Here is a 25,503-nt window from a genome sequence, read left to right as displayed (position 1 = left end):
ATCAAAAAGATGTTTATGCAATTTACAAAGTCGTGGGCCGTTTTGTCAAGAACTAGAAGTTCAGGGACCTGTTCTGTAATATTCTATGAAATCACCATGGGAGATCTTCTCCAGCTCGATCCCGACGACGACGATGAGCAGCACGACGGAGATGAACTGATTGTAGAAGCCGGATAACCGGACTGAAATAAACGATATAGTAAAAGCGATATGTTAAGGAAATAGAGGAATGTAAAAAACGAATACAAGAACGATAAGAAATCGTATTCGCAAAGAGACATGGAGTCGAGATATGATCTCTTTTCTTAACTCTAAATATTCGCTCCGTTAGTGAGACGAGACTGTACGAATATCGAGTCCCTGGATATAACCATGGCAGACGAATCACGCTTCACTCGTGATCGCTCTAACGAACTATAAATTCTACGAAACACTCTCGTATTTAAGACTTACGCTAAGGGAATTTTTGTTGTTGGTTTCGATGTGAAAAAATTAAGAAATGAGGAAGGAAGAGAGTCGATATATAAAGAGGAGACGAGGAGCGATTTTTCGAAACTGTTGCAAACGTTTTCCGAAAATCTCTCAAGGATCTCGGAGTGGAACGTTGAGCAGCTTTCTCCGCAAGTTTTTCTCTTGTTGACTCGTTCTGATCCATTTCGAACAGATAAACTTCGTGTCATTTTTGGACAAACTACATGTCGTTTATGCACAAATGTCATGCTGTTTTTTAGAAATGAAATGGCAAAACGTTAAGCTTAACTTGGTCCAAAAAGAATCTTATTGGGCCGGAGGCCCTCCACCAGCCCAAGCCCAAGCCCACGCCCATGCCCACGTCCACGCCGAGCCGGACGGCGGCGGTGGCGGCGCGCTCATTGTGGTCGAGCCTATCCTCTCATGTGCGCCATTTGAACATGAGTTAGAGTGAGTACATATATATACTCCTCATTTTTTCCAGTTCTCCCCGATGTGGGACTTTCCCTACTTCCATTCATTAATCAACATGCCTCAAAGGCTTATTAGATGATTGGCCCAAAGCCCATTTCGTTTTCACTTATTGCCAATAAAATATTGGTCCAACAATCCCTCACATGAATACAAATGAATTTAAACATATGTAGACTAAATGCAGACTCCATAGACTCTAAAAATATATTTATTCTAATCATGACTAGACTAGACAGACTTATCGAGAGTGTTTGCGAAAAATTCATTGTGTTTGAGTTGGTGGAATTTTTAAGCCTTAAACCACTCATAGTTAATATCTGTCGGGTTTACTTTACCAGAATAACAGGCATAACACAACTTCATTTTCTCGTAGAACTTAGTTCTCTATTGTGTTCATTGTGGCCCTGAACTATTCCTGGTTTTCATGAGTGATCTTAGAGAATATAGCCTTACATTCATTCTCCTAGAAACGGCCCCATTTCACACTCATTAGGTGATTGACCATGAAAAATATTGAGTAATACTCCGCTTTAGAAGCGATGGAATCATTAAAAGCTTTTGATTATCCTTCTTACATTTGTTAGCACTTTTATCATCTTAGCAGATGAGAAGAGACTACTTTGTCTCAAGTGCTTTGGTTAGATTCAGTTTGATTTTGTTTTCCCTTTGAACCTACGTCTTGGGATCTCCAGTCATGATAGGTAGGGTTGCAATCAAGCATCCTCATTCGTTATAGGCTTTAAACCCATTCCTTTTGATGATTTAGCAAGAACATCTCGTGACAAACCTTTTGTAAATGGATCCGCTTGGTTGTAAGCCGATTTGATGTAGTCTATTGTGATTACACCAGTTGAGATAAGTTGTCTAATGGTTTTATGTCGTCTTCTGATGTGATGAGATTTACCATTGTAGAGTTTACTCTGAGCCCGAGCTATAGCTGATTGACTATCACAATGTATGCGTATAGCTGGCACAGGTTTCTCCCACATAGGAATATCTTCCAAAAAATTTCTAAGCCATTCAGCTTCTTCTCCTGCTTTGTCTAAGGCTATGAACTCAGATTCCATGGTGGATCTAGCTAACACTGTTTGTTTGGTAGATTTCCATGATATTTTTGCTCCTCCTAGTGTAAAGACATATCCAATTGTGGATTTTGAGTTTTTAGAATCTGATATCCAGTTAGCATCACTGCATCCTTCTAAAACTGCTGGTTCTTTACCATAGTGAAGCCCAAAATCTTTGGTGTAGCGCAAGTAATTAAGTACTCTCGTTATAGCCTTCCAGTGTGTATGACCTGGATTACTTGTATATCGACGACCATTTGACATCATTGTATTGTCAAATTTTTCGTGCCATTGTTTAGGAGCTTGTTTAAGCCCATAAAGTGACTTTACAAGTCGACATACTTTGTCTTCCTGTCCGGGAACGACAAAACCTCCAGGTTGTTTCATGTAATTTTCCTCTTCTAAATCACCATTTAGAAAAGCGGTTTTTACATCTATTTGATTGATTTCTAGGTCTTTTAAGGCTTCAATTGCTATTATCAGTCTTATTGATATTATTCTCGTTACTGGAGAATATGTATCAAAATAGTCAAAGCCTTCCTTTTGTCGGAATCCTTGAACTACAAGCCTAAATTTGTATTTTTCACCAGGTTTTCGTGTCATTATCCATATATTTCCTAATGCTTTGCAGTCCCTAATGCTTTGCAGCCAGGTGGTAAATCCGTTATGTAATAAGTATAATTTTGCATGATCGAATCAAATTCACTCCTGACCGCTTCGTTCCAGAATGGAGCTTCTGGTGAAGCCATGGCTTCTGCCAAAGTTTTCGAAACATTTTCTACTAAAAATGCCATTAAGAAATCTTCACCAAAATATTTTTCCTTTCGAGCTCTTTTGCTCCTTCGAGGTTCATCTTTTTCTTCATTTTCTGAAACATCATTTATAGAAATCTCGACGTTTATCTCAGTTTCTGAGTTCTTGTCATTGTCTATTTCTTCTCGAGTTCGTTTTGAACCTTGTTTTTCCTTTTATGGAAAAATATTTTCGAAGAAAGATGCATTTCTTGATTCCATGACTGTATTTTCATGAATGTCTGATATTGCAGATTTGTGTACCAGATATCGATAAGCATTACTGTTATGTAAATGTCCGATGAAGATGCAATCCACTGTTTTAGGTCCAATAGTGACCTTCTTTGGTGGCGGTACCGCAACTTTTGTCAAGCACCCCCACACTTTGAGGTATTTATACGAAGGAAAGTTACCTTTCCATAATTCATATGGAGTTTTGCCAGTTACTTTGTGTGGAATTTTGTTGAGGATATAATTAGTGGTAAGCAACGCTTCCCCACATGTTCTGGGGTAACCCAGGTTCCTACAACATTGCGTTCATCATTTCTTTTAGAGTTTGATTTTTGCGTTCAGCAACTCCATTAGATTCTGGTGAGTAAGGAGCTGTAGTTTGATGGATTATTCCATGTTTTTTACAGAATGCATTGAATGGACCGTCATACTCACCTCCTCTGTCGCTTCTAACTACTTTAATAGTTGTTTTAAGCTGATTTTCGACCTCGATTTTAAATTCTTTGAATTTTTCTAAGGTTTCATCTTTGCTATGTAACAAGTATATATAACAATATTTTGTGCAGTCATCTATGAAGGTCACAAAGTACTTTTTCCAGCTCTAGTTTGTATGTATTTTAAATCACATAAGTCGGTGTGAATTAAATCTAGAGGTTTGTTAGTTCTTTCAACACGAGGTGATGACATTTTTGTGAGCTTAGCCTATACGCATACTTCACATTTTTGTTTACTTGTTTTGCATTTAGGAATCAGATTTAAATTCATTAATCTTTGTATGGATTTGTAGTTTACATGGCCTAATATTTCATGCCATATATTAAAAGACTCAACCAAATAAGCAACTGGATTCTTATTCATTGAAACAATTGGAGCTACAACTTTCGGAGGGACTGTCATTACATTCATCTTGACAAGTCCATCCTTAACATACCCCTTTCCCAAATACATCCCATTCTTCTTAATCACGAGCTTGTCCGCCTCAAGACTTGTGGCGAATCCATTCCTGCTGAGCAAGGTTCCCAAGACCAAGTTCTTCTTCATGTCAGACACATGCTTCACATTCGTCAGAGTGACTTCACGTCCAGATGTCATCTTCAAAACCACATTGCCGCGGCCTTTAATCTGGGAGACTGCAATGTTTCCCATGAACAGCTTCTCCTGAGTCTTGCTTTTCTGATAAGTGCTGAACATCGCCATATCAGTGCAAATGTGGGTGGTCGTTCCTGTGTCATACCACCATTCCTTGAGGTTGCTGCCTTCAACCACGTTGACCTCAGTCACCATTGCAACGAGATCCTCCTCAGTGAGATTCGCTTGATGCTTCTCATCTCTAATCATGCTGCGACACTCAGCAGTCTTGTGTCCCATTTTGTGGCAGTAGTGACACTTCCCCTTGAACTTCTTCACATTCGCATTCGCATTGATTTCAATTCCTTTGTTCTTGAAGTTTTTTCCAGAAGCCTTCAGGGCTGCAGCAATTTTGGAAGGCTTGGCAGGAGAATGGGCGTATGCCTTTCCTTTGCCTTTGTGCTCAGCCATGTTGACACTGTGCTCCTTAGTAGTGACCTTGTCAGCAGTTCGGTTTCTGGATTCCATCTGAAGCCTCATGATGAGCTCCTCAAGCCTCATCTTCTTCTTCTTGTGCTTCAAGTAGTTCTTGAAATCTGCATAGCTTGGAAGAAGTTTTTCAATGAAGCTGAGAGTTGTGAATGTCTCGCAGATGGACATTCCTTCAGCAGCGATTTCATGGCAAATGAGCTGAAGCGCTTCCACCTGATCCATGATAGGTTTTGAATCCACCATTTTGAGACCACATACTTCTAGCAGCCAACGTCCTCAACTCTATACTTCTTGTCCAGTGATCTCCATAGCTTTTTCGCCGTGGGTATCTCACAGTAGACACGGTACAATGGGTCAATGAGACGACCAAAAATGTAACCTTTGTAGATGAAGTCAAAATGCACCCATATGTCAACAGTTGCGAGACTGTGAACATCATCAATCCCGTAAGGAATAAGGGGCTTGTCCTCCTAGATGAACTTGTCCAGCTTCATCGTTGTCAGGAAGAACATTATCTTCTTCTGCCACGTTTTGAAGCCTTTGCCATCAAACTTGTCTGACATCAGTCCTTGAGTGAACACGCTAGGGACAGACGGAGGAGTTTGAACTGCCACCGGACCACTTGCGGTTGCTGAAACTGAACCCGTATGATAAAGACCAGCACCGAATAGGCCACAGCGTGTGGTTTCATCAGCAGCATTTCCCGCAAGGAGGATAGTGCTTGTTGTTGCTGCAGCGGTTGACGCTGTGATGTTTCCAGCGGCTGTCACAGTTGCATCAGTGGCTGCAACGTTGAGTGGAGTTGTAGTGACATTGGTGGTGTCAATGGGGCTATTGTTATCGTTCGTCATTTTTTCTGTAGAGAAAACATGAAGGCGGAAGTAATCTAATCAACAAATAACATATTATTTATTATTTTTAAGCAAACAATAATACTCTAAAATCGATTTTCACTTTTGGTGTTTGAACCAAATCATATCGATATAAGTCTTGAGAAAACGTTTTGCAACCTCGCTTAAAGGCGTTCGCAGAAACAGTTTTTTATGACTTAGAAAATTTCACAAACTCGCTTAAGAAAGTGGTTATTGAAATGATTCATGTATAGAACGTCTTGATTAATAATGTATCTAAAACGTTTTGCGGAAGATGCTATAAGCAAATCGCAAACCCGTTTACAGAAGATCTAAGAAAGGTTTCGCGGATAAGCATATAGCAAGTCGCAAACATAGTTATGAGATAAGTAAGAAACTTATATCAATAAACGTTTTCGCGGTAGTGCTACAGAGCAAAACGCAATCATCGTTCCAAAATCCATTAACAAATCCTTGTTAAACCGTTTCATAAAACCGTTTTTCAATCCGATCAAACGCTTTAGATATAAAGCAAAAATAAAGTTAAGATTGTAGAAGCAGATAACCGGACTGAAATAAACGATATAGTAAAAGCGATATGTTAAGGAAATAGAAGAATGTAAAAAACGAATACAAGAACGATAAGAAATCGTATTCGCAAAGAGACATGGAGTCGAGATATGATCTCTTTCCTTAACTCTAAATATTCGCTCCGTTAGTGAAACGGGACTGTACGAATATCGAGTCCTAGGATACAACCATGGCAGACGAATCACGCTTCACTCGTGATCGCTCTAACGAACTATAAACTCTACGAAACACTCTCGTATTTAAGACTTACGCTAAGGGAATTTTTGCTGTTGGTTTCAATGTGAAAAAAATTAAGAAATGAGGAAGGAAGAGAGTCGATATATAAAGAGGAGATGAGGAGCGGTTTTTTGAAGCTGTTGCAAACGTTTTTTGAAAATCTCTCAAGGATCTCGGAGTGGAACGTTGAGCAGCTTTCTCCGCAAGTTTCTCTCTTGTTGACTCGTTCTGATCCATTTCGAACAGCTAAACTTCGTGTCGTTTTTAGACAAACTACATGTCGTTTATGCACAAATGTCAAGCTATTTTTTAGAGATGAAATGGCAAAAAGTTAAGCTTAACTTGGTCCAAAAAGAATCTTATTGGCCCGAAGGCCCTCCACCTAGACCCAAGCCCAAACCCAAGCCCACGCCCACGCCGAGCCGAGCCGGCCGGACGGCGGCGGCGCACGCGTAGGGGGCGAGCCTATCCTCTCATGTGCGCCATTTGAACATGAGTTAAAGTGAGTACATATATATACTCCTCATTTGTTCCAGTTCTCCCCGATGTGGGACTTTCCCTATTTCCATTCATTAATCAACATGCCTCAAAGGCTTATTAGATGATTGGCCCAAAGCCCATTTCGTTTTCACTTATTGCCAATAAAATATTGGTCCAACACTGATGACGCCAGACGAAGCTGGTACCACGGACTGTGCGGCGGAGGAGAGCTGAGGCGATCGGGATTGATGATTGGAGCATCGGAGAGGGCAGAGATGACCAACCATGGTCTCCAATCTCGAGATGCAGAGCGGCTTCATGGCGTGGATAAGAGAAGCGGACATACGGCAGAGAATATGAATCGTGTGACGGGACATACCAACGAAGAAAGCGAAGCTTGGCTGAGGACGACGGTTACGGAGGAGGAACAGAGCACGGTGACGTGAAGAAGATGACTTGGTACCACGAACTGAAGACCGAACGGGTGCTGGAGCGAGGCTACGCTGAGACCAAGTGAAGCCGCAGTACACAGAGCGTGATCATCCAAGCTCAATCGAAGTCTTCAAGTGTTGGAGCCGGTTCGTGGCATCGAGGTGTGTAAGTCGTTGTAAACCGGATTCGTCTTAGAGCGAGGTCACGTTGCGAGATAGTGCTCTCGTCCTACCATGAGCATGAGTTGGAGCGGGCTTATGTTACGACATCATCGACCCGCTCGCATCCTCCAACGGGCATCAACTTCGAAGCTAAGTAGTGGAGCAGTCGTGTGCAGCGGTCTGAGGAGCTTGTTGTGCCTCACACGATCCATGGAGCGGGTGTTTGGAGCGGGATGACGAAGCCGCTCCCACACTCTGATTGGTCGAGTTTTACTTATTTTATGGGCCTTTTCAGATTTGTGAACTGGGCCACTCGTTTTTAAAAGTTCTAAAAATACTTTTAGACATAATTTTGGGATTTATCTTTTTTTTTCTCTCAAAATACATTGATACTTTGGAGAAAGTTTGAATTTTTAGTAATGTAATCTTTATTTCTTGAGTAATTTGAGTATATCTTATCTTCTTAACATGATTTCTTTTGAATATGTTATGGGTTTAAGGTTAATCATGAAGATTAGTGAGTAGACTCCTTTTGGATTCATTGGTTAGGATGATTAAGTGAAGATCTAGAATGTTTAGAGTTAGATTAATATGTTTTCTTGCTTGTTGAGTATTCTTAATGCTAGTCTGGAGTTGACCTCTTTAGATTAGAACTCTAGACATTTCATTGCCCCGGAAGGTGTTCGATGAAATGTCTGAGCCAACTCAACTTGCTCTTAGCTTGCCCTACCAAATACATTTGATGTTAGGGAAGTGTAGATAGTTATATGACCTGTTCTTAATGATTGTTTGATTGACATAAACCAAATGCATTTGATGTTTGTTCAATGAGAGTAAATGAACATTTATCTTGACAAAAAACTTGTTTAGGATTGTTGTCTAGACTTAAGGAAATATGTTGATTGATACCTTGCCATTTTAGATTGGATCTTAGTCATTTGAAATCAAATTCCTAGACACATGATTCCTCCTTTATCCCATTGCTTGAAAATTTGTTAATTTGTTGTTTTAGAGTCTTGCTAGTTAAACCTTATCACTTCATTACACTGAGTGTACTTAGATTAAGTATGAACATGTATTCTTTTTACATTGAAACCACTTAGAATTGGATTGACTCTTAAATAATACATTGATTTTAGAAATATCTTTATCAACCCTTCACATGTGAGCCTTCACTGACTCTTCCGTGTAGGTTATTAATGCGTTTGGCGTTACTCGAACCCAAGACCTCATCGTTTAACAACTCTCCCACAGACCACTAGTTGTTAAAGAGTACTATCACGAGATTGAAGAGCAACATAATGCCGTGTAAAAGGTGCAACAACGATCAAAAAGTAACTAGAGGAACAGATTTTAGGTTATTACTTAATAGGTTAGTGCATAGTGGTTACTGGTTACTACTAGTACTCTTCCTTTTTATGCCTTTAGCAGTCAAATGCTTCTCCAATATTGATTAGTCAGAAACATGCAGAATCTAAGATTTTAATAGTTATAAACTTCTACTAAGAACTTTAATAATTTGTTTTTTTTTCAGATTTTGAAGGTCCAAAAAATTTGAAAGCTAACGCTAAAGTTTCATTAGACTATATCCAAATCCTCCCTGGTTAGAGAAGGTTTTGGATCACCCATGTTTCAAATGGTTCGTGTGTGGTTTGTGCCTCTCTGGTCAATACGTCATACTAGTTTTTTTACGTCATACTAGTTTGTTCATGACTATTTTGTTATCTCCTTCGTAGCTCGCGCAATTGAAAATTCAAATGCAGTATTCGTTTTGCATCTTTTGTTTTTCTCTTGTCTCACTCAACGTATGTAATCAACCGATCTACACCAATGTCTATGTGCATAAATAAGCACTTATTGTAATTTTGACTCTTTTGGCATTTTAAAATAAAAAATCCAAGATTCTTAAATTTCTTGGTCGTATACGTGAACTTGTCATGTGCATTTGCTACCTGGTGTTATTATTGTCCTTTAGATATAGATATTTTGAACAAAAGTCGTTAAAACCCAACTTTGAAACTAAACCAGAATAAAGCAAGTTTTTTAATGAAGAACTATTGACTATATCACAAAGGAAAAGTCAAATTGATTCTTTGTGCGGCCCATACAATAATTTCCGACCGCTTTCTTGACAGAGGGTTGGTTGGGCGTTCATATACGCAATTCTTCTGGTCTAGCATAGATTCGAGTTTGAATGGTTGAGCATTATGACATTAAGTCTTCGTAATACTCATTCTGTGTGTTCGTAAGATATTAGTATCCCAGATAGGCGTTTAAAATGGATCAAATGCATGCAGCAATTGCAAGTATTACAATTAGACATTTGTGTAAGTCAAAGTATATATTGCATATATCTTCAAATTACGAGGGGATTTTTACATGACCAGTCTTACCTTCACTAATCTTTGTGTATACAAAACTTTGGATATAAATTCATTAATTGTGTTGTCATATTCCACATAAATCCCAACCGCTCAAAAATACAAATAAATAATGGTCACGTTATAAACTAGGTAGAGGGTCGTCTTCCTATAGTTGATTATTGTGATTTAACCCTCTCAAGACAACGCAGCGTCGGTGTTAGAGGAAGTCTTCGTAATGTGAAACTAAGCAGTGTACCGAAGATTCAAAGTCATTTTGTTTTTTCTTCAAGAATCAATCTCATTCGGAGTGGTGTGTGGACCATTTCACAACTCAAAATTTTAATTAATAAAGGTTTTTGTTCTCTTCATACTTCAGTATTGCTTTATAAATGAATACAAAAAAAAGTTTCAAGAAAATCATTTGCCTGTAACCAGTGGTGGTAGTCCAGTAGCGCTCGAGGGAATATACCCAATACGGTGAACCCTGGTTTGAATCTCGCTGGCCACACGGATATGAGCTATTGCTTTTGACTCATTTGAATGTCCAGGAGAGGGTCTATACGTGGGATGTGCCTCCACTCAGGAGTTATGTCTGTGTCTTTAATAGACTCGTATTTAATTTTTTTTTATCAAAAAAAAAAATCGTTTGCTTGTATATATATATTTACATTTCAAAGAGTTGAGCAATAAATTATCTTGTTGTGTCGTTGGCCAGAAAAATAATCACCTTGACATGCATGTATGTATGTTAAAAGAAATTAAAAAAAAAATTGAGTCAAAATAAATAATTAATTTGATAATGAAATAAAAAATGGGAAAGCAGGTAGTGGATATTATTCGTTTTTATTGGTAGAAAATGTCCCTCAAATCAAATCAATACTTTTTATTTCTTTGTAAAAGTTTAGCATATATAGCTGAGATTCACATTTAAAATATTCACACTTCATAAATGCAATAATTCAGTTTCGTTTAATAGTAAATCTACTGTAGAAAATAAAACTATAGAAGTTGGTTTCGAGAGTTCCGTGGGAAACAAGATCGATTCGTCATTTTCTGTGGTCTTGGTTGTACGAGACAGTATGTGTATCTCATGTAAATTCTTGTTGTGTGCGTTTCGTGATTTTAGTGTCAAAACCCTGAATCTATATACTTGTGGATTGGGTCGACTTGTGTGAGCAGCTACTTTGGACTTCGTAGATTTTAAGATTGAATGTTTGAAAAAAAAGAAAAAAAAAGTTTGAAATGTTTGGTAGGTGCTACAGTCGATATGGTAAACATGCGTGGTGACGTCACGAAATTAACTAGTTCATTTTCAAACGTGCAAACTCACCTTGATAACCTGTTTAATCTCAAAACATCCATTACCAATATCTGATAGCGTCTCCAATGTATTACTCCATTTTTTACTCCAAAATAAAATAATTCCAAATGAAGTTGAGTTTTGCTCCAATGTATTACTTCATTTCTTACTCCAAAATATAATATTTTTAATATATTATGTTTTATGTTATTAAAAAATTAGTAATATCATCTTTCATTTATACTATTCGCAAAATAGTCTATTTTCATATGTATGATCTTTTATGTTTTATATTATATATCTTTTTATGGTGCTTATCTTTTATTTTTTATATGTATGATCTTCTATGTTTTATATTATATATATTTTGTTGCATAAAATAGTTCATTAGATGGATATTTATATAATTAAGAAATATTAACAGTAATTTTTATAATATATATAGTCAAATAATATTTATATATTTATTTATAATAATATTTTATTTAAAACGAAAATATTTAAATATGGAAGACCATTTTATAAATAAAAAAGTTCAACACCATTTTGGAGTAATGAGTTGGTTTACTCCATATTTGGAATAATCATATATATTACTCCATTTCAAAGTGGATTTTGGAATGGGGTTGGAGATGCTTTTACTGCAAAATGGAGTTTGGAGTGGGTTTTGGAGTAGAGTTGGAGATGCGCTAATACTCCATCCACCAAAAATAGATATTTTAATACTTTCATATATATTGGATTATCTTGTCAAACTTTTTTAGGATTTTCCTTTAATATATTTAGATCTCTATTATGATTCTTACAATATATTTTCTTCAATTTCTATTTTTAAGCGTACACTACAAAAGTAACAAGATATAAAGATTGGTGTCGTAGAAAAAAAGAAAGATTTTTGTTGGAAATTATTAAAATAATACTTAAGAAATATGAAAGACTGATGGACTAATAATATCGACATTATTAGAGGTTTGAGCCGTTTGACTTTGACACATGCTTAATCAAACAAAGTAGTCAACTTGTTTCTTTCATTTTATGTCGACATTCTCACGACATAACCTAGACGTGAAAAGAGTAAATCTCTTTATTTTAATACTACTATAGTAGTAGCTTTAATAATATTAAAATAATTCACGAGGAAAACAGTTTTAAAGTAACACGTAGTTGTTTGAGCATGTTTATCCGGGGTCTTTAGTGAGGTTCTTAGTGCGTGGATCCCCACGAAACTCTTAAGAATCGGTTACAAAAACTACTAATTAAGAACCGATTTTAATGAGTTTCTTACGCTGTTCGCAGGCCCCACTGACTCCTGGCGGTCCACGATTGGTTTGTTTTTTAATTTAAAAAAAAAAATATATATATAAGAAGGGATAAACATGCTCTTAGGCCTAGTAGTTGTGTTACAAAAAAAGTAACACGTAGCATGTCTCTACGTAGTCTCTTTCGCTTTTTAGCAACGAGAAAACAAAATTATGTCTCAAGCAGTTTTATTTAAGGGAAATTGTACTGGATAACTAGGAAATAAAGCATAATTCAATATCTAACAAAACAAATACATTCATTACTTCTATAATATATACTATATTACCCCTCGTATCCGGTTAATGAAATATTAAAATACTTTCTTCTTTTTCAATTACTAGCTACCATGATTACCAACTACCGCTGCTCTTTTTCCATCACCAGCATACATCGTCTCTGCTTCATCTGTTACGTCTCTGCTTCTAAACTTTACAGACCACGACGGTGTTATGGTCGAGACGCCTACGATTCTCTTTCTTCACAGCATCGATTCCTGTCAGATCAGTTGAAATACTATATGATATTTCGTTTATTGCTATTCTATTTTAATAATATTTCATACTATGTATTATCTGTATATTTTGATATTTAGGTTAGGATTTATATTTACCCTTTAGAGTTTAGTGATTAGTATTTTGGGTTTAGTTTATGAAAAAGGTTGATGTTTGGATAAACATTAATTTTAGACATATATAGTATAGTATATTTAAACCATTTAATAATTTTATTAATATGAATTATACCATTTACCATATTCTATTCTATTTAGATTTTCATTTGTATGTTCTCGTATGATGAAAAGGTTATGTTGACATGCTTATAATTTCATTTTCATGTTGTTTACTATCTATAAGATACGTATGAACATTGAAAAAAGTTGTAGGTCTCGAGCATGTAAACACATTATACTTTTCTAATATAATCTGCTATTTGATAATTCATTGTGTGTACTATTCTATTTAGTTTATTCTATTCCATTCAGTTTGTTCCATACCATTTTGTTATCTATGCTATAAAAGGCCATTACTTCGTCTCCATGTACGACAATTTTTTTCTTTTGCCACAACGACGACCACCACCACATAGCCACAGTATCTACTGCTACAAAAAGCTCATTGTTTCTTCCATATCTATGACTGTAACTTCCTCTTCCTCTGAAACTACTACCATGGTCACCACCACCGTAAACACCATCATCACCAATGCCATAACCACAATCACTGTAACAACTCTTTTTATTTTATTTTTTCATTTAAGTGATACATGATCTTTATGTGTTATCACCGTCAACCGTCTTAGAAAAATGAGAAAACCGGAAGAAATAGAAGAAAATGATAGGAGAACTAATTATGTCAAAATCAATGCCATATTCTTAATTTTGCTCTCAAAATTGGCTATTACACAAATTAACCTTTTATTTAATTTTGCTACTTAAATTTACCCTTTTTCGAGAAGAAAAATTTACTACTTAAGGTAGCTATCAACAATCTGCAGTTTTGTACAACGTCCGAAATATTTGTTTTTTAATAGGGTTCTTCAGTCTGATGAGTGGCATAGTCTTTCTAAAAAAGAAGAGATATGTTTTTGGTTGTTCAGATGTTAACTATACGGATATTCTGGCCAGGGGATTTCTTAGATATAAAATAATCTGACAACAAATTAAGAATAATTTGTACGATGAACCTTTTCGCCCTTTTCTTCTCAATTCTATAATATACTGATTTGAGTTGATTTTAAATTTTTAACACAGATGACATGGGCCACACCGCCAGTTAGTCATGATGAACCAATGATTAGGTATTTTTTTATGTTTAAACGGGAGTCTGTTAAAAAAAATAGAAAGGTAGCTTCAAACAGATATGATTATAGAATTATTCTGTTAAAGATAATTAAAATTAGACTTATTCTTCTGTTCACCCCCTAGGTAAACCTCTAGGTTCACCAACCAATAGGATTGTGTTATTTCATATTCGATATTTTTTTTAAAAAAAACAAAATATTGTCAATTTATATTATCTTTTTTAAAATTAAAAGGTAAAAAGAAATAAATAAAAAATAGTAGTAATACAAAAAAAATATTTTTAACGTCATCAGCAAAACATTAAACCCTAAATCATAATCCCTAAACCCTAAATCCTAAACTCTAAACCCTTGGGTAAACCCTAAACTCTAGGATAAATCTTAAGCTCGATAAATCTTAAACTCTAAATCAAAATCACTAAACACTAAAACACTCAAGGGTTTAGGGTTTAGGATTTAGTGTTTAGAGTTTTAGGGTTTAGTGTTTTTATTTAAAGTTTAGGATTTACCCAAGGGTTTAGAGTTTACCCAAGGGTTTAAGGTTTACCCAAGGGTTTAGGTTTATCCAAGGGTTTAGAGTTTAGGATTTAGGGTTTAGGGATTAGGATTTAGGGTTTAGTGTTTTGCTGACGACGTTAAAAAGATTTTTTTAATTTTTTTTTTCTGTAGCTACTATTTTTTCACTTTTTTATTTTGAAAACATAATATAACTTGATAATATTTTGTTTCCTTTTTTAAAAGATATCGAATTTGAAATAATGAAATCCTATTGGCTGGTGAACCTAGAGGTTCACCATAGAGGTTGAACCCAAGAATAACTCTTAAAAGTATAACAAAATTTTTTTTTTTGAAAAGAAAAGTATAACCCAAGGTGCGTTGGGCTAGTGGTTTAGTGCTTGGAGTAGGTTCCATTGCACCCCTAGTTCGATTCCCATGGGGAGGGGTGCTTTACGCCATGTTATCGGTATCAGCGCCGGCCGGCCCCGGGCCTAGGAGGGGATTAAGGCCGAAGGCCCGAACCCATCCTGGTTAAAAAAAAGAAAAAAAAGTATAACAGAGTTCTCACGATCTATTTATGTTTATTCGTTTTATCATTTTGCTTGTATAACTAACTTTTTGGTCACAAAAAAAAAAAAATGTGGAAATAATGTGCCATCTGAAAGTATAAATTAAGATCATATAAATACATAAGGTAAATAAAGAGATACTGTATTTAACAAGTTTTAAATTAATAGGTCTTCCATTGGAATATCGCTTGTTAAAATTTATCTGTTATTATATATACACACATTTTGTGATATAGACTCTCCACGATCTCTTCACCGCTCTTTTTTTCTTTATTCAGCCATTTCTCTCGCCATTATCAAGGGACACAACTCAACACCTTTGTGAAACCGTAATTGATACGATGAGAATCACACATAGCGTCAAGCTCTTACTCTTCTTTTTCCTCATCTCTCTCCTCCTCATCTCCGTATCTGCTGGCGAGTCTAAGTGCGAGTGTTCACACGAAGAAGACGAAGGAAACAAAGCGGGAGCCACGAAATACAAGATCGCTGCCATACCTTCCGTTCTCATCGCTGGAGTTATTGGCGTTCTCTTTCCGTTGCTAGGAAACTTCTTTCCGTCGTTAAGACCGGGGACGAACTTCTTCTTCGTGACAAAAGCCTTCGCCGCAGGAGTAATCTTGGCCACGGGGTTTATGCACGTGCTGCCTGAAGGCTACGAGAAGCTTACGTCACCTTGTCTGAAAGGAGAAGCTTGGAAGTTTCCGTTCACTGGGTTCATTGCGATGGTCGCAGCGATTTTAACTCTCTCCGTTGACTCTTTTGCCACGTCATATTTTCATAGATTGCATAATAAGACGTCTAAGAAGATCGGTGAAGGTGAAGAGCAAATCGGTGGCGGTGGTGGTGGAGACGAGCTAGGGTTGCACGTGCATGCTCATGGTCACGCGCACGGAATTGTCAGCGTAGATTCCGGTGAATCCGAGGTTCAGCTTCACCGTACTCGAGTTGTGGCCCAGGTAAATTAAATATTTTTATCCTATTTTCGTTATTGATGGACGAAGGTACGAGTTTGGATTTTTATAAAAATGATTTGATTATTCTTCGTTTATCTTTTAGTATTCTATATACTATAATATGTAATCTATATAGTATGGGGTTTTAAATCTTAATGCATAGTTTTTTGGTCCTGGCATTAAGAGATTCTCGGGAGAAATTTGACTGCTACGATAAAGCCAAGAGAAATCAACTCTTACTGTTAATATAAAAACTATACTATATAGTATATAGATATAGATTACATATTAACTATAGTAATTGATTCGAGAAAGTAACTTTTTAATTCAGTTTGTGTCTTTAATCTATTCTATTAAAATAAAGATGAAGTCAACGGGAAAGCCTGAAATTTGATAATTAAAGATAATAAGACAATGATTAATCCGGTATTCTTAGAGTGAGTTCTTAGCGGAAGTTAATAAACTGTTTCTTAACTTTTAACTAAAAAAAACTAAGAACCAGTTCTTAAAGTCTTTATTTAAAAACCGATTCTTAGTTTTTTTAGTTAAAAATTAAGAAACTGTTTTTTAAATTCCGCTAAGAACCCTATCCTAAAAATCCTGGGTTAATCATGCTCTGATATGCAATCTTTTCGTGTGTATGAAACTTAGCATAAAACAATGATATACAAGGGTCCATATGAAGCCACCACATGCGTTTGCTTCCCTTTTCCAACTCTACGTATTTCTCGGATGGAGATTCCATAGATTCCTAGCTTTTTTTTATGTCTCATGTAGCTGGGTTTGTTTTTAGGTAAAAGTGAAGCTAATTATTATTATCTACAAAAAAATACAATAGGTGTTGGAGGTGGGAATAATAGTACACTCAGTGGTAATAGGAATATCCCTGGGAGCATCACAAAGTCCACACACTGCCAAAGCTCTCTTTGCTGCTTTAATGTTTCATCAATGCTTCGAAGGTCTTGGCCTTGGTGGTTGCATCGCTCAGGTACCGATACTCCCTTCCTTCGTTTTTTCTTCTCCATAATTTGTTTTCTTTCTAGTTAAAACATGCATTAAGATCAGTATACCACTATACCGTAAAGTGTATAATATTCTTTGCGGTTTACGCTCTACGGTAAAGTGTATAATATTAAAAAAGGTATAATATTCGTTGTTTTTCTTCGTTTTTTTTTTGCTGATTGGCAGTACTCATTGAACTTATCGTTGAATTTTCTCTTATTGTGTCTCGTCCGTATTTGCGGCTTCCTTGACTCTTCCACTTGCAAGAATTTCAAAAGTGACTAGTGGCTGCTTTTTTCAACTCTTACACATATATTTGACATAAAATTTATGTTTATTGTTTTTCACACTTTAGACATGATTGAAGACGTCAACTAGCTAACGTACAAATATATATATTGCAGGGAAAATTTAATTGTATGTCGATAACAATAATGTCGATATTTTTTTCTGTAACGACACCAATCGGAATAGCAGTTGGCATGGGAATAGCAAGCTCTTATAATGAGTCGAGCCAGACGGCTCTGATAGTTCAAGGAGTGCTTAATGCTGCATCCGCAGGGATCCTCATCTATATGTCTCTCGTTGATTTTCTCGCAGCTGATTTTATGCACCCTAAGATGCAATCTAACACTGGGCTTCGAATTATGGCTCATATCTCTCTTCTTATCGGTGCTGGAATTATGTCACTCTTGGCTAAATGGGCTTAAAATTAGCAACAAAAAAAAAACCAGTACACTTATAGTTTATTGTTTGTTAATACGAGATGTTTCCTAATAAATATAGATATAGATTTTTGTACTTCTTTTACCAAAAAATGCTGTTTTAGTGTTAATATATATTTGTAAACAAAATTTCAGGTGCAGTCTGTTAGTTAAAAAGATAAAGTAATAAAGTGTATTAATAAAATGTATGATAACCTTTTGCTTTAATAGGGAAAATTTCTTAGAAAATCATTCTTTTTTTACCTAAAAAAATCTAGTCTATATTATTATAGTTGAGTTTCTACGCTTTTACTCGACAGCTAAAAAAAACTATAAAATTGTGTAAAACGAGTAATAATTAATATCCAATGGGCTTCTTCATTTAAATTAAAAATAAGGCCCAATTGAAATGTATTGTTTTTTCTTGGTTCCTTAAGCTTCGTTTTCTTATGAATATTTCTTTAGGTTTCCTCCATTGCTTCAGACAAAACTCAACACACAGAGTGAGTGACCGACCTTTGGTATTTTCAACTGCGGTTACTCTTCTTCAATCTCTACACCTTCTTGCCTTTAATATTCACCATTAATGGTTGTGATTCGTAACCCCTCCGTGAACCCTCCTTATATATAGTACTCCCTCTTCAACACGATTGAGTTTTTTTTTTTATGTCGATTCATTTTGATCATCTCTGGTTCGAATTGCAGATATGAACGAGTCCATGGATTCTCACCAAAAACAACTTTTCTTTTTTTTCCGATAAGGTTGAAGTGAGGTATCGATTGCTATAAGGTATGAAAATAAATGGCTCTCAAGTGCGATTCCTCTGATTGAAAACGTGAAGAAGTATCATCAGTATGCCGTAAGTGGTGAGATTTAATCTCATTCTCCGAAATTCTGAAAAAGCAAAGCCAGCTCATGATTTTTTTTTTTTTTTTTTTGTCATTTTCATGTATCGGTAACTAAGAACTCATATTATCCACTGATAGAGCTAGCATATATTATATTTCGAAATTTATAATGCCATATTTGAATATATTTATTTTAATGATGATTTATGAGTTATTTTCATATTCTAAAAAAATTTCAAAAAATATAAATTAACATTAAATGTAAAATATGAGTTATTACCATATTTTAAAAAATTACCAAAAATATAAATTAACATTAAATGCAATTGTCCATGTGCTATAAGACATGTTATCAATTTCAATAGCCATATCATATTTGTTTTGTGAAATTGATTGAAATTACGCGTGTCAAAATCCCTTAGCAAATATAATTGAGGGGATTGTTTGATCGTCCACTAATACACACGTTTTTCCAATATTAAATGAGTCATGATTGTCCTAATATGCTGAACCAATTATAAACTTCAGAAGTGATTCGTAGATGCTGAGTCATAGCCATAGCCAGAAAAAAAATTTAAAGACCTCTATGGTGTTGCTGCTGAATGTTTCAGAACATGTTTTTTTAGGCTAAACTTGATTGCAGAATAGGGCTCTCTCTCCTCGGGCTCTCTCTCCTCATCCTCTCCCTCTAACCTCTCTCTAACTTTCGAAGACAAATCTCTGTAGCTCGTTTGTCTCCGGCGCCGGTGGTCCTTTTAGCCGGTGTTCTGAGGGCTCCCACTTTATTTCTTCTCTTCTCAGCTCCGTCGCTCTCTCTTTATCTCTCTCGGCCTTGCTGTTCGTCCTGGGCTTGGTCTGCTGCTGAAGTTTCTTCCTCTACTCGTGTAGATCTAGGAGTTTTGGGTTGGCGTCAACCCTAACTCATCGCTTGCTTAGATCTTTGGCGGGGGCCTGAGATTTTCAGGATCTAGGATTCGGACTTGAGGGTGATAGCGTGTGGCGCTCCGGTGAGGTTTGTTCTCCGTGGATCTGTGGTGGTGGTGTGGCTTTGAGGCCTCTCTCTGTGGGTTCGTGTCTTTTGGGCTTGGTGTTCAAATCTCGGTACTTGGTTCCTCCGAGTTGGTTTTGTCTTTCGGAGATCCTGCGGCTTGTTCTAAGCTGTGGGCATGGGTGGGAAGCTTGCTCGCGCGGAGTTGTTAACCGGGTTGGGTTTTCTTTTGTGGCAGCTTGTGTCGAGTACAACGCGGCTTCCGCATGATTGTTGGGCTCGCGGTGGCAGCTCGCTTGTCATCCTCTCCCATAATAAATGGTGAACTTTCGGTGTACTTGGTGGTGAGTCTCAGTGGTGTGCGCCTTCCTGATCAGGAGGTTTATTCCGAGTTAGCTCTTCCGCTTAGGCGCTATGCCGATGGTTCCTGGACCTGTCAGTAGTTTGTTTCTTGGCGAGAACTAGTGAGTTTGTGGACGATGTATGAGCTTCACTAGGGCTTTCTGGCTTTCTTGTTGGCTTGGTGGAGCAGGTTGTGTTCTAGGTTAGTCTGGCGGCTCTATATGAGCTTTCGGTTAAAAAGGTGTACACGGTCCTGGGTTGGTTGGTTGGAGGCAGCAATCTTCAATTGTCCTTTCCAAAAGACGGCATCGCTGGTTCAGAGCCTTCCTCGTGCTGCTGGTGAGATTCTTCTTGGGTTAGTAAGCTGGTTGGAGATTGTGATTCTTTGTGCATGTTGTGGCTTTTGGGTCCTCAGAAGCTGTAAGAGCCGTGTGTTTCAAGGTTTGAGGGCGCCTTTCTCTCCGGTAGCTCGCGGCAACTGATACTCACTCCGTTCATGCTTGTTTCCTCTGGTCAGTCATTGTTCCGATGATGTCCCGTGCAAAGTCTCAGTCTTTGTTTCTTTTCTGTTGATCTTTCTCGCTGCTTGGTTCTTTTGTTTAGATTAAATTCTGCAAGTCTGTTTCTTGTGTATTTCTGTAAAAATTTGAAAAGCTGGTAATAATATTTAACATTTTACCAAAAAAAAAACTTGATTGCAGAGCTTCAAGAATGACATTGGCTCTTGCAAAATCTTTCTTCTCTACCTATGTCACTCTATCCTTCTTCGGGTGTAGCTTGAATTTAATAATGGTGTTCACCTTACAATTCACACTTCACCATAACCCAATGGAGAGAAGGCAAGCAAGTCTCACCAATACAAGTAAACCCGAACTTAATGTATAAATTACTCCAACTAAAGAATATAATCAAACTAAGCAAAGCTGGAAATTTCAGAAGCTAACTCTTCCGAGCTACCCAAAGGCGGCAAATTCACCACCAATGTTTCGCTTACGTTTTCTTATAAATTGAGCTTACATGCCCAAAGTCGAACCAAACCAAACAGTTAAGTATTTCTAGGAAAACAACTTTCTTAATTTTAAGGCATTTTAGGACCAAAAAAATAAAACTACAGCATGCAATTTTCACTATAGTTTTTTTTTTTTTCAAATGTTGGCTTGAAAACACAGTAACAGAGAATTACAAATTACCAAATCAAGCCACAAATAACTATCAAGTTTGGGATAATGAACATTAGTTTCAAGTGAAAGAACATCAGATAAACACCACAAAATAAACTAATCTGCTACAACAACAAAATTCAAAACACAGTACAAAACACATAAAATAACAACATTTCAGTAGTCCACTTCGAACATATAAAAATACAAATACTGAAAAATCAAGCACCATAGCAAAACACGGCATCACCTTCGTATATTTATACAAAGCTACAATAACGTCACCAACTCCGCGCTTGCGCAGGGCCTATACCTTTAGTTTTAATTGAAAATGAAAGTGTATATCTTTAACCTGAGAAAAATAATCACATTTAATGGAGTTTATGTTCAATTCTTCAAAGTTCAAACCTTATAATAACTGACAGCTAGCTGATTAGTTAGATCAAAAGATCAAACGAAATTAAATATAGCGAAACTGACTAATGCCTATAACGTTGGCTAAATTCATGATTTTTTAAAACAAAACAAAAAATCCTACGCGTTTAGAGGAGAAACTGACTAATGTCTATTAGAAATAGATTTTTCTTAGCCGGGTTTCTTAACTCATGATTTGACATCTTTTTATTTTTTTTATTTTTTTACACGTTTTGGCTAAGAGACGGCTTTTATATGTCTTAGTTAAAATCTAAAAAAAAGCTAAGAACCGTCTTAGTATCTTCTTTATTTAAGTTAATGATTGTCTTAGTATAATAGTATCTTCTTTATTTTTGCTAAATAGTATAATAGTATCTTGACTCATTTCTATTTCCCAACTTAAGTAGATTACGATTCTGGACAAAGAAAAAGAGGGGAACACGTTACAGTTATCAAAATATTTTATTTATACCATATAAAAATCTGAATATTCTAGTGATCGAAATATCACATTCACGATGGATAAATTCAGAAAGAGATCATTATCTTTTATTTGCAATGGATAAAGTCGAAAAAGAAAACAATATCTTTTAATTTAAACTTGTATGGAAATGAATCGAAATGAAGCAAATATAATCTTTCACATTAAACTACCCTAGAAAAAACTTTAACTCAGTTTCGAAATCTGCAATACACACACATATTAAACATGTATATAAATGATATATGTATGTATGAACAGTTTCTCCGTCGTCAAAACAAGATAATTAAAATGTTATTCTATCTAATTCGTCAGTGTTATCGCTCCTCTCCAACAGATGGAGACGACTCATCTTCCACCGCGATTGATCCGCATGCACGTAAGACGACTATCTCTCCAAGTGTGTACCGCCACGCGCCGCTTTCTCCGAAGAGGAAGACGATCCATAGAAAGCGGAGGTGGCGGCCGTCTCTCTTTGTCATTTCGGAGGATGCATCCACCGTCATCGCCGGAGAGAAGAGTAGTAACCGTCGAAGGACTAATGTCTCGCTTGGAAAATCTGTTGCCCGAAGAATGACACCGTTCTCACATAGAGAGATGACACTGAAGAGAGCCTGGTAATAAAATTACCGTCTGATTTTGTTATTGGTTTACCGTTTCTGGTTGCATTAAAACAATTTGCTCTCGACTGTTTAGTGTTTATTATAAAAGTTTACCATCGATGTTACTTTCACAATAGATTACAAAGCTGTCAATTGTTTGTATATTTATTTATTAAGGAATAGGAGAAACTCTATTTTTTGTTTGAAGGCAGGAGAAACACTACAACATATCGTATATCATCGCCGGGATTTGCTCCTTCTCGGTTCATGTATTGAAGTGTGTTATCCTTTCTTCACCCTTCTCATTGTCAAAGATATATATTTTGTTTTTGATAATATAGATTTAGAAAGCGCAGAGGTTGGTAATAGCCCATATCTAAATAACTAAATGACAATAAAAATAAGAATCAAACTTGAATTACAATGTCAAGCCCATATGTCAAAGATTTGTCATTTTGTATGTGGCTGGCTATGAATAAATATGTCAAGTCTACAAATATGAATAAAAGAAACTCGGCAATGGAAAACGGCAAAAGTTGATGATCTTTTTCTTACACGTAAAACATAAATTGAGAACTAGGCAGACATCTAGACTGCATTCTTGCTAGTTTCTCAACCATGTTCTTATAGTTTTTGTATGATAAGTCTGAAATGAATGTATGGGAACTAATATTATAGTGATCGACATCAGATCCATATATATCTAACCACTAAAAACCACTCATAAAATTAAATACATACAATATATTATCATGGTTTTCGTAGTGAGAATCTAATCTATTAAAATAGGGTCCTACTTTTTATCTACTGATAGAAGTTGTGATTTAAGTTTGGACCTTTTCTAAAGAGTTACAAATATTACATACACTCTACATAATAATTCTACCGCATTATTTAAATCAGACCACCACCGGTTAATTTAACAAAACCATCGTTCTTATTCTAAAATAAATTAAAACTATACCGTTGGTTATTTATGGTTATAAGAACAATACAAAACAAAACTTTTATCTATAGATTACATCTTACGTACAGAGTCTGCTTGGACATCAAGATTGTCTAAGCGGCAATTTTTATTCACTTCGGTTCATTATTTGCACCATAACAAATCATACCGTGTTAATTTATTTTCAGATTATTAACTGCAACTTATCAAATTCAAATTTATTCATATATTGTCAATTCTGATCTGACTGAACATGCAAGGAGGTTGAAACTTTTGGATGATATATATCTATTGTAAATACGAAGAACATTTCTATTTGTATCTGCAACATGGCAAACAATCTGATCACTTTCTGATATTTTAAACTTTCAGAAACCTGCAATTATGAACACAATGTTATCATTCCATTACCAATGTCAACCATATTCTCTTTAATCATATAGAGATTAGAAACGCTTTTAATCATTAAAGTTATATAAGGTTTGTCTTTTGATTATCATACGTAAACATAGGATTCATACACGTATATGTGGAGATATTAATATGTTCATACGTATATATGAGATTTTAAATTTAATAGATTATATATGTATTTCTAATTGTTTTATATGTATAATAATTATGCAGAATATTCTAAAAATATATATCATCAAATTTAGAAGAACGTGGCTTCCAAGCTAAATAGATTTTTCTTTATATAATCATTTGGTAGAATATTCTAACAACATTAATAATAGATTTGATCAAATCTAGCCTAGCCTAGCGTTTCTCGCAAGCAAAAACAAAAAACTTCTAACAACTTGGTTCAATTAATATATCTTCTAAAAAAAATTTTGGTAATTAACGGGGAGGGTCCAAAAAAATTAATTTTTTTCACATTAATAATGGATCAAAAAGTCAATTAATATTATCTGGCCTAAATGTGTTTAATATTTTGAACAAAAATATGTGTACATTATTAATCACCAAATTAAATCCCATAATTACCACTTATGAAACTAATACATTATAAAATAAATTATGTACATCACATAATATAACACAAATCAATTGTTTACATGTTATGAAAATATATTATATAGATGTTTAAAAATATAACAAAAACTAAATTATATTATATCCACATATATATAACTCTTCTTATACACCATCATTTTAAAAATAATATAATATGATTTAAATAATTATTGAGAAAATTTATCAAAACAATGTCCGCGCGGATCTGTATCTAGTTTTCTTTAATAGAAAACCAAAATAGATTGTAGGCATCTTCCGTTAAAAATAACTGGCTGCAAGATTTACACGGCCCCGTAAGCAACATTGTGCATCTCGTAAATTCCCTCTCAATCAAATTGTATAGTTGACTACTACCAAGTACCACTACAGCAAACAAAGGTGGGAAATTAACAAACCTGAGTCTGTAGTTGCAAGGGTTGTCTCAGTGCATCTGATCCTTACGAAGAACGGTAGTGTCTCAGTGCATTTGATCCATTGTTGGCTCTGAATGCACCATTTCACTTATAATGTAATGTTTCTTTTTTTTTTTTTTTTTGAAAAAGGGCATTCAAATTAAACCATAAAACATACAAGGTATGGTTTTGAAACCATAAAGTTTTAGAAAGCATGATGAGAAACAATCTCATATTGAGCTAAGCAATAACTTAGAAAATAGAAACTTATGGACATAAGCTTAATAAAGCAAGATAAGAAAGAAGGAAACACTAGGGAGTGTGGTATCCACGGCCTCGACGACCTCGCTTACCTTTCCCTTGTAACTTGATCCAATCCATATCTTGATATTTTTGACTTGGTTTTATTGGCCTCCCACCTCTTGACATGTTGAGATTTGCCGTAGCATCACTCATTAACCCATCTCCAACATCATGAACATTGAATTGCTCAATA

The 25,503-nt window shown here is 35.7% G+C and overlaps 1 protein-coding gene across 2 annotated transcripts; it reads left to right on the top strand.

Moving 5' to 3' along the window:
- Window positions 1-15,367: 15,367 nt before the first annotated feature.
- Window positions 15,368-18,846, top strand: LOC106295421 (zinc transporter 5). Of its 2 annotated transcripts, XM_013731314.1 has the most exons (4): window positions 15,368-16,113; window positions 16,949-17,098; window positions 18,282-18,319; window positions 18,522-18,846. In XM_013731314.1, the coding sequence occupies exons 1-4, from the start codon at window positions 15,496-15,498 to the stop codon at window positions 18,586-18,588; spliced, it is 873 nt and encodes a 290-aa protein (XP_013586768.1). In that variant the 5' UTR covers window positions 15,368-15,495; the 3' UTR covers window positions 18,589-18,846. The 2 variants fall into 2 exon arrangements, with proteins under 2 accessions (XP_013586768.1, XP_013586767.1); XM_013731313.1 differs by lacking the exons at window positions 18,282-18,319; window positions 18,522-18,846 and adding an exon at window positions 17,517-18,065 and having other exon boundaries at window positions 15,377-16,113.
- The last annotated feature ends 6,657 nt before the right edge of the window (window positions 18,847-25,503 follow it).

The sequence above is a fragment of the Brassica oleracea genome, chromosome C5, assembly GCF_000695525.1.
Source record: "Brassica oleracea var. oleracea cultivar TO1000 chromosome C5, BOL, whole genome shotgun sequence".
In the NCBI taxonomy this organism is placed as follows: Eukaryota; Viridiplantae; Streptophyta; class Magnoliopsida; order Brassicales; family Brassicaceae; genus Brassica; species Brassica oleracea.
The sequence above is the reverse complement of the archived record's forward strand: the minus strand, read 5'-3'. Positions and strand labels throughout refer to the sequence as shown.

What these genes read in the sequence shown, in the direction of transcription:
- LOC106295421 (XM_013731313.1), top strand. Translation starts at nt 15,496, where the DNA reads ATGAGAATCACACATAGCGTCAAGCTCTTACTCTTCTTTTTCCTCATC. An exon ending in GTACTCGAGTTGTGGCCCAG is followed by an intron (nt 16,114 to 16,948) that starts GTAAATTAAATA and finishes AAAATACAATAG; the next exon opens with GTGTTGGAGGTGGGAATAAT. An exon ending in TTGGTGGTTGCATCGCTCAG is followed by an intron (nt 17,099 to 17,516) that starts GTACCGATACTC and finishes TATATATTGCAG; the next exon opens with GGAAAATTTAATTGTATGTC.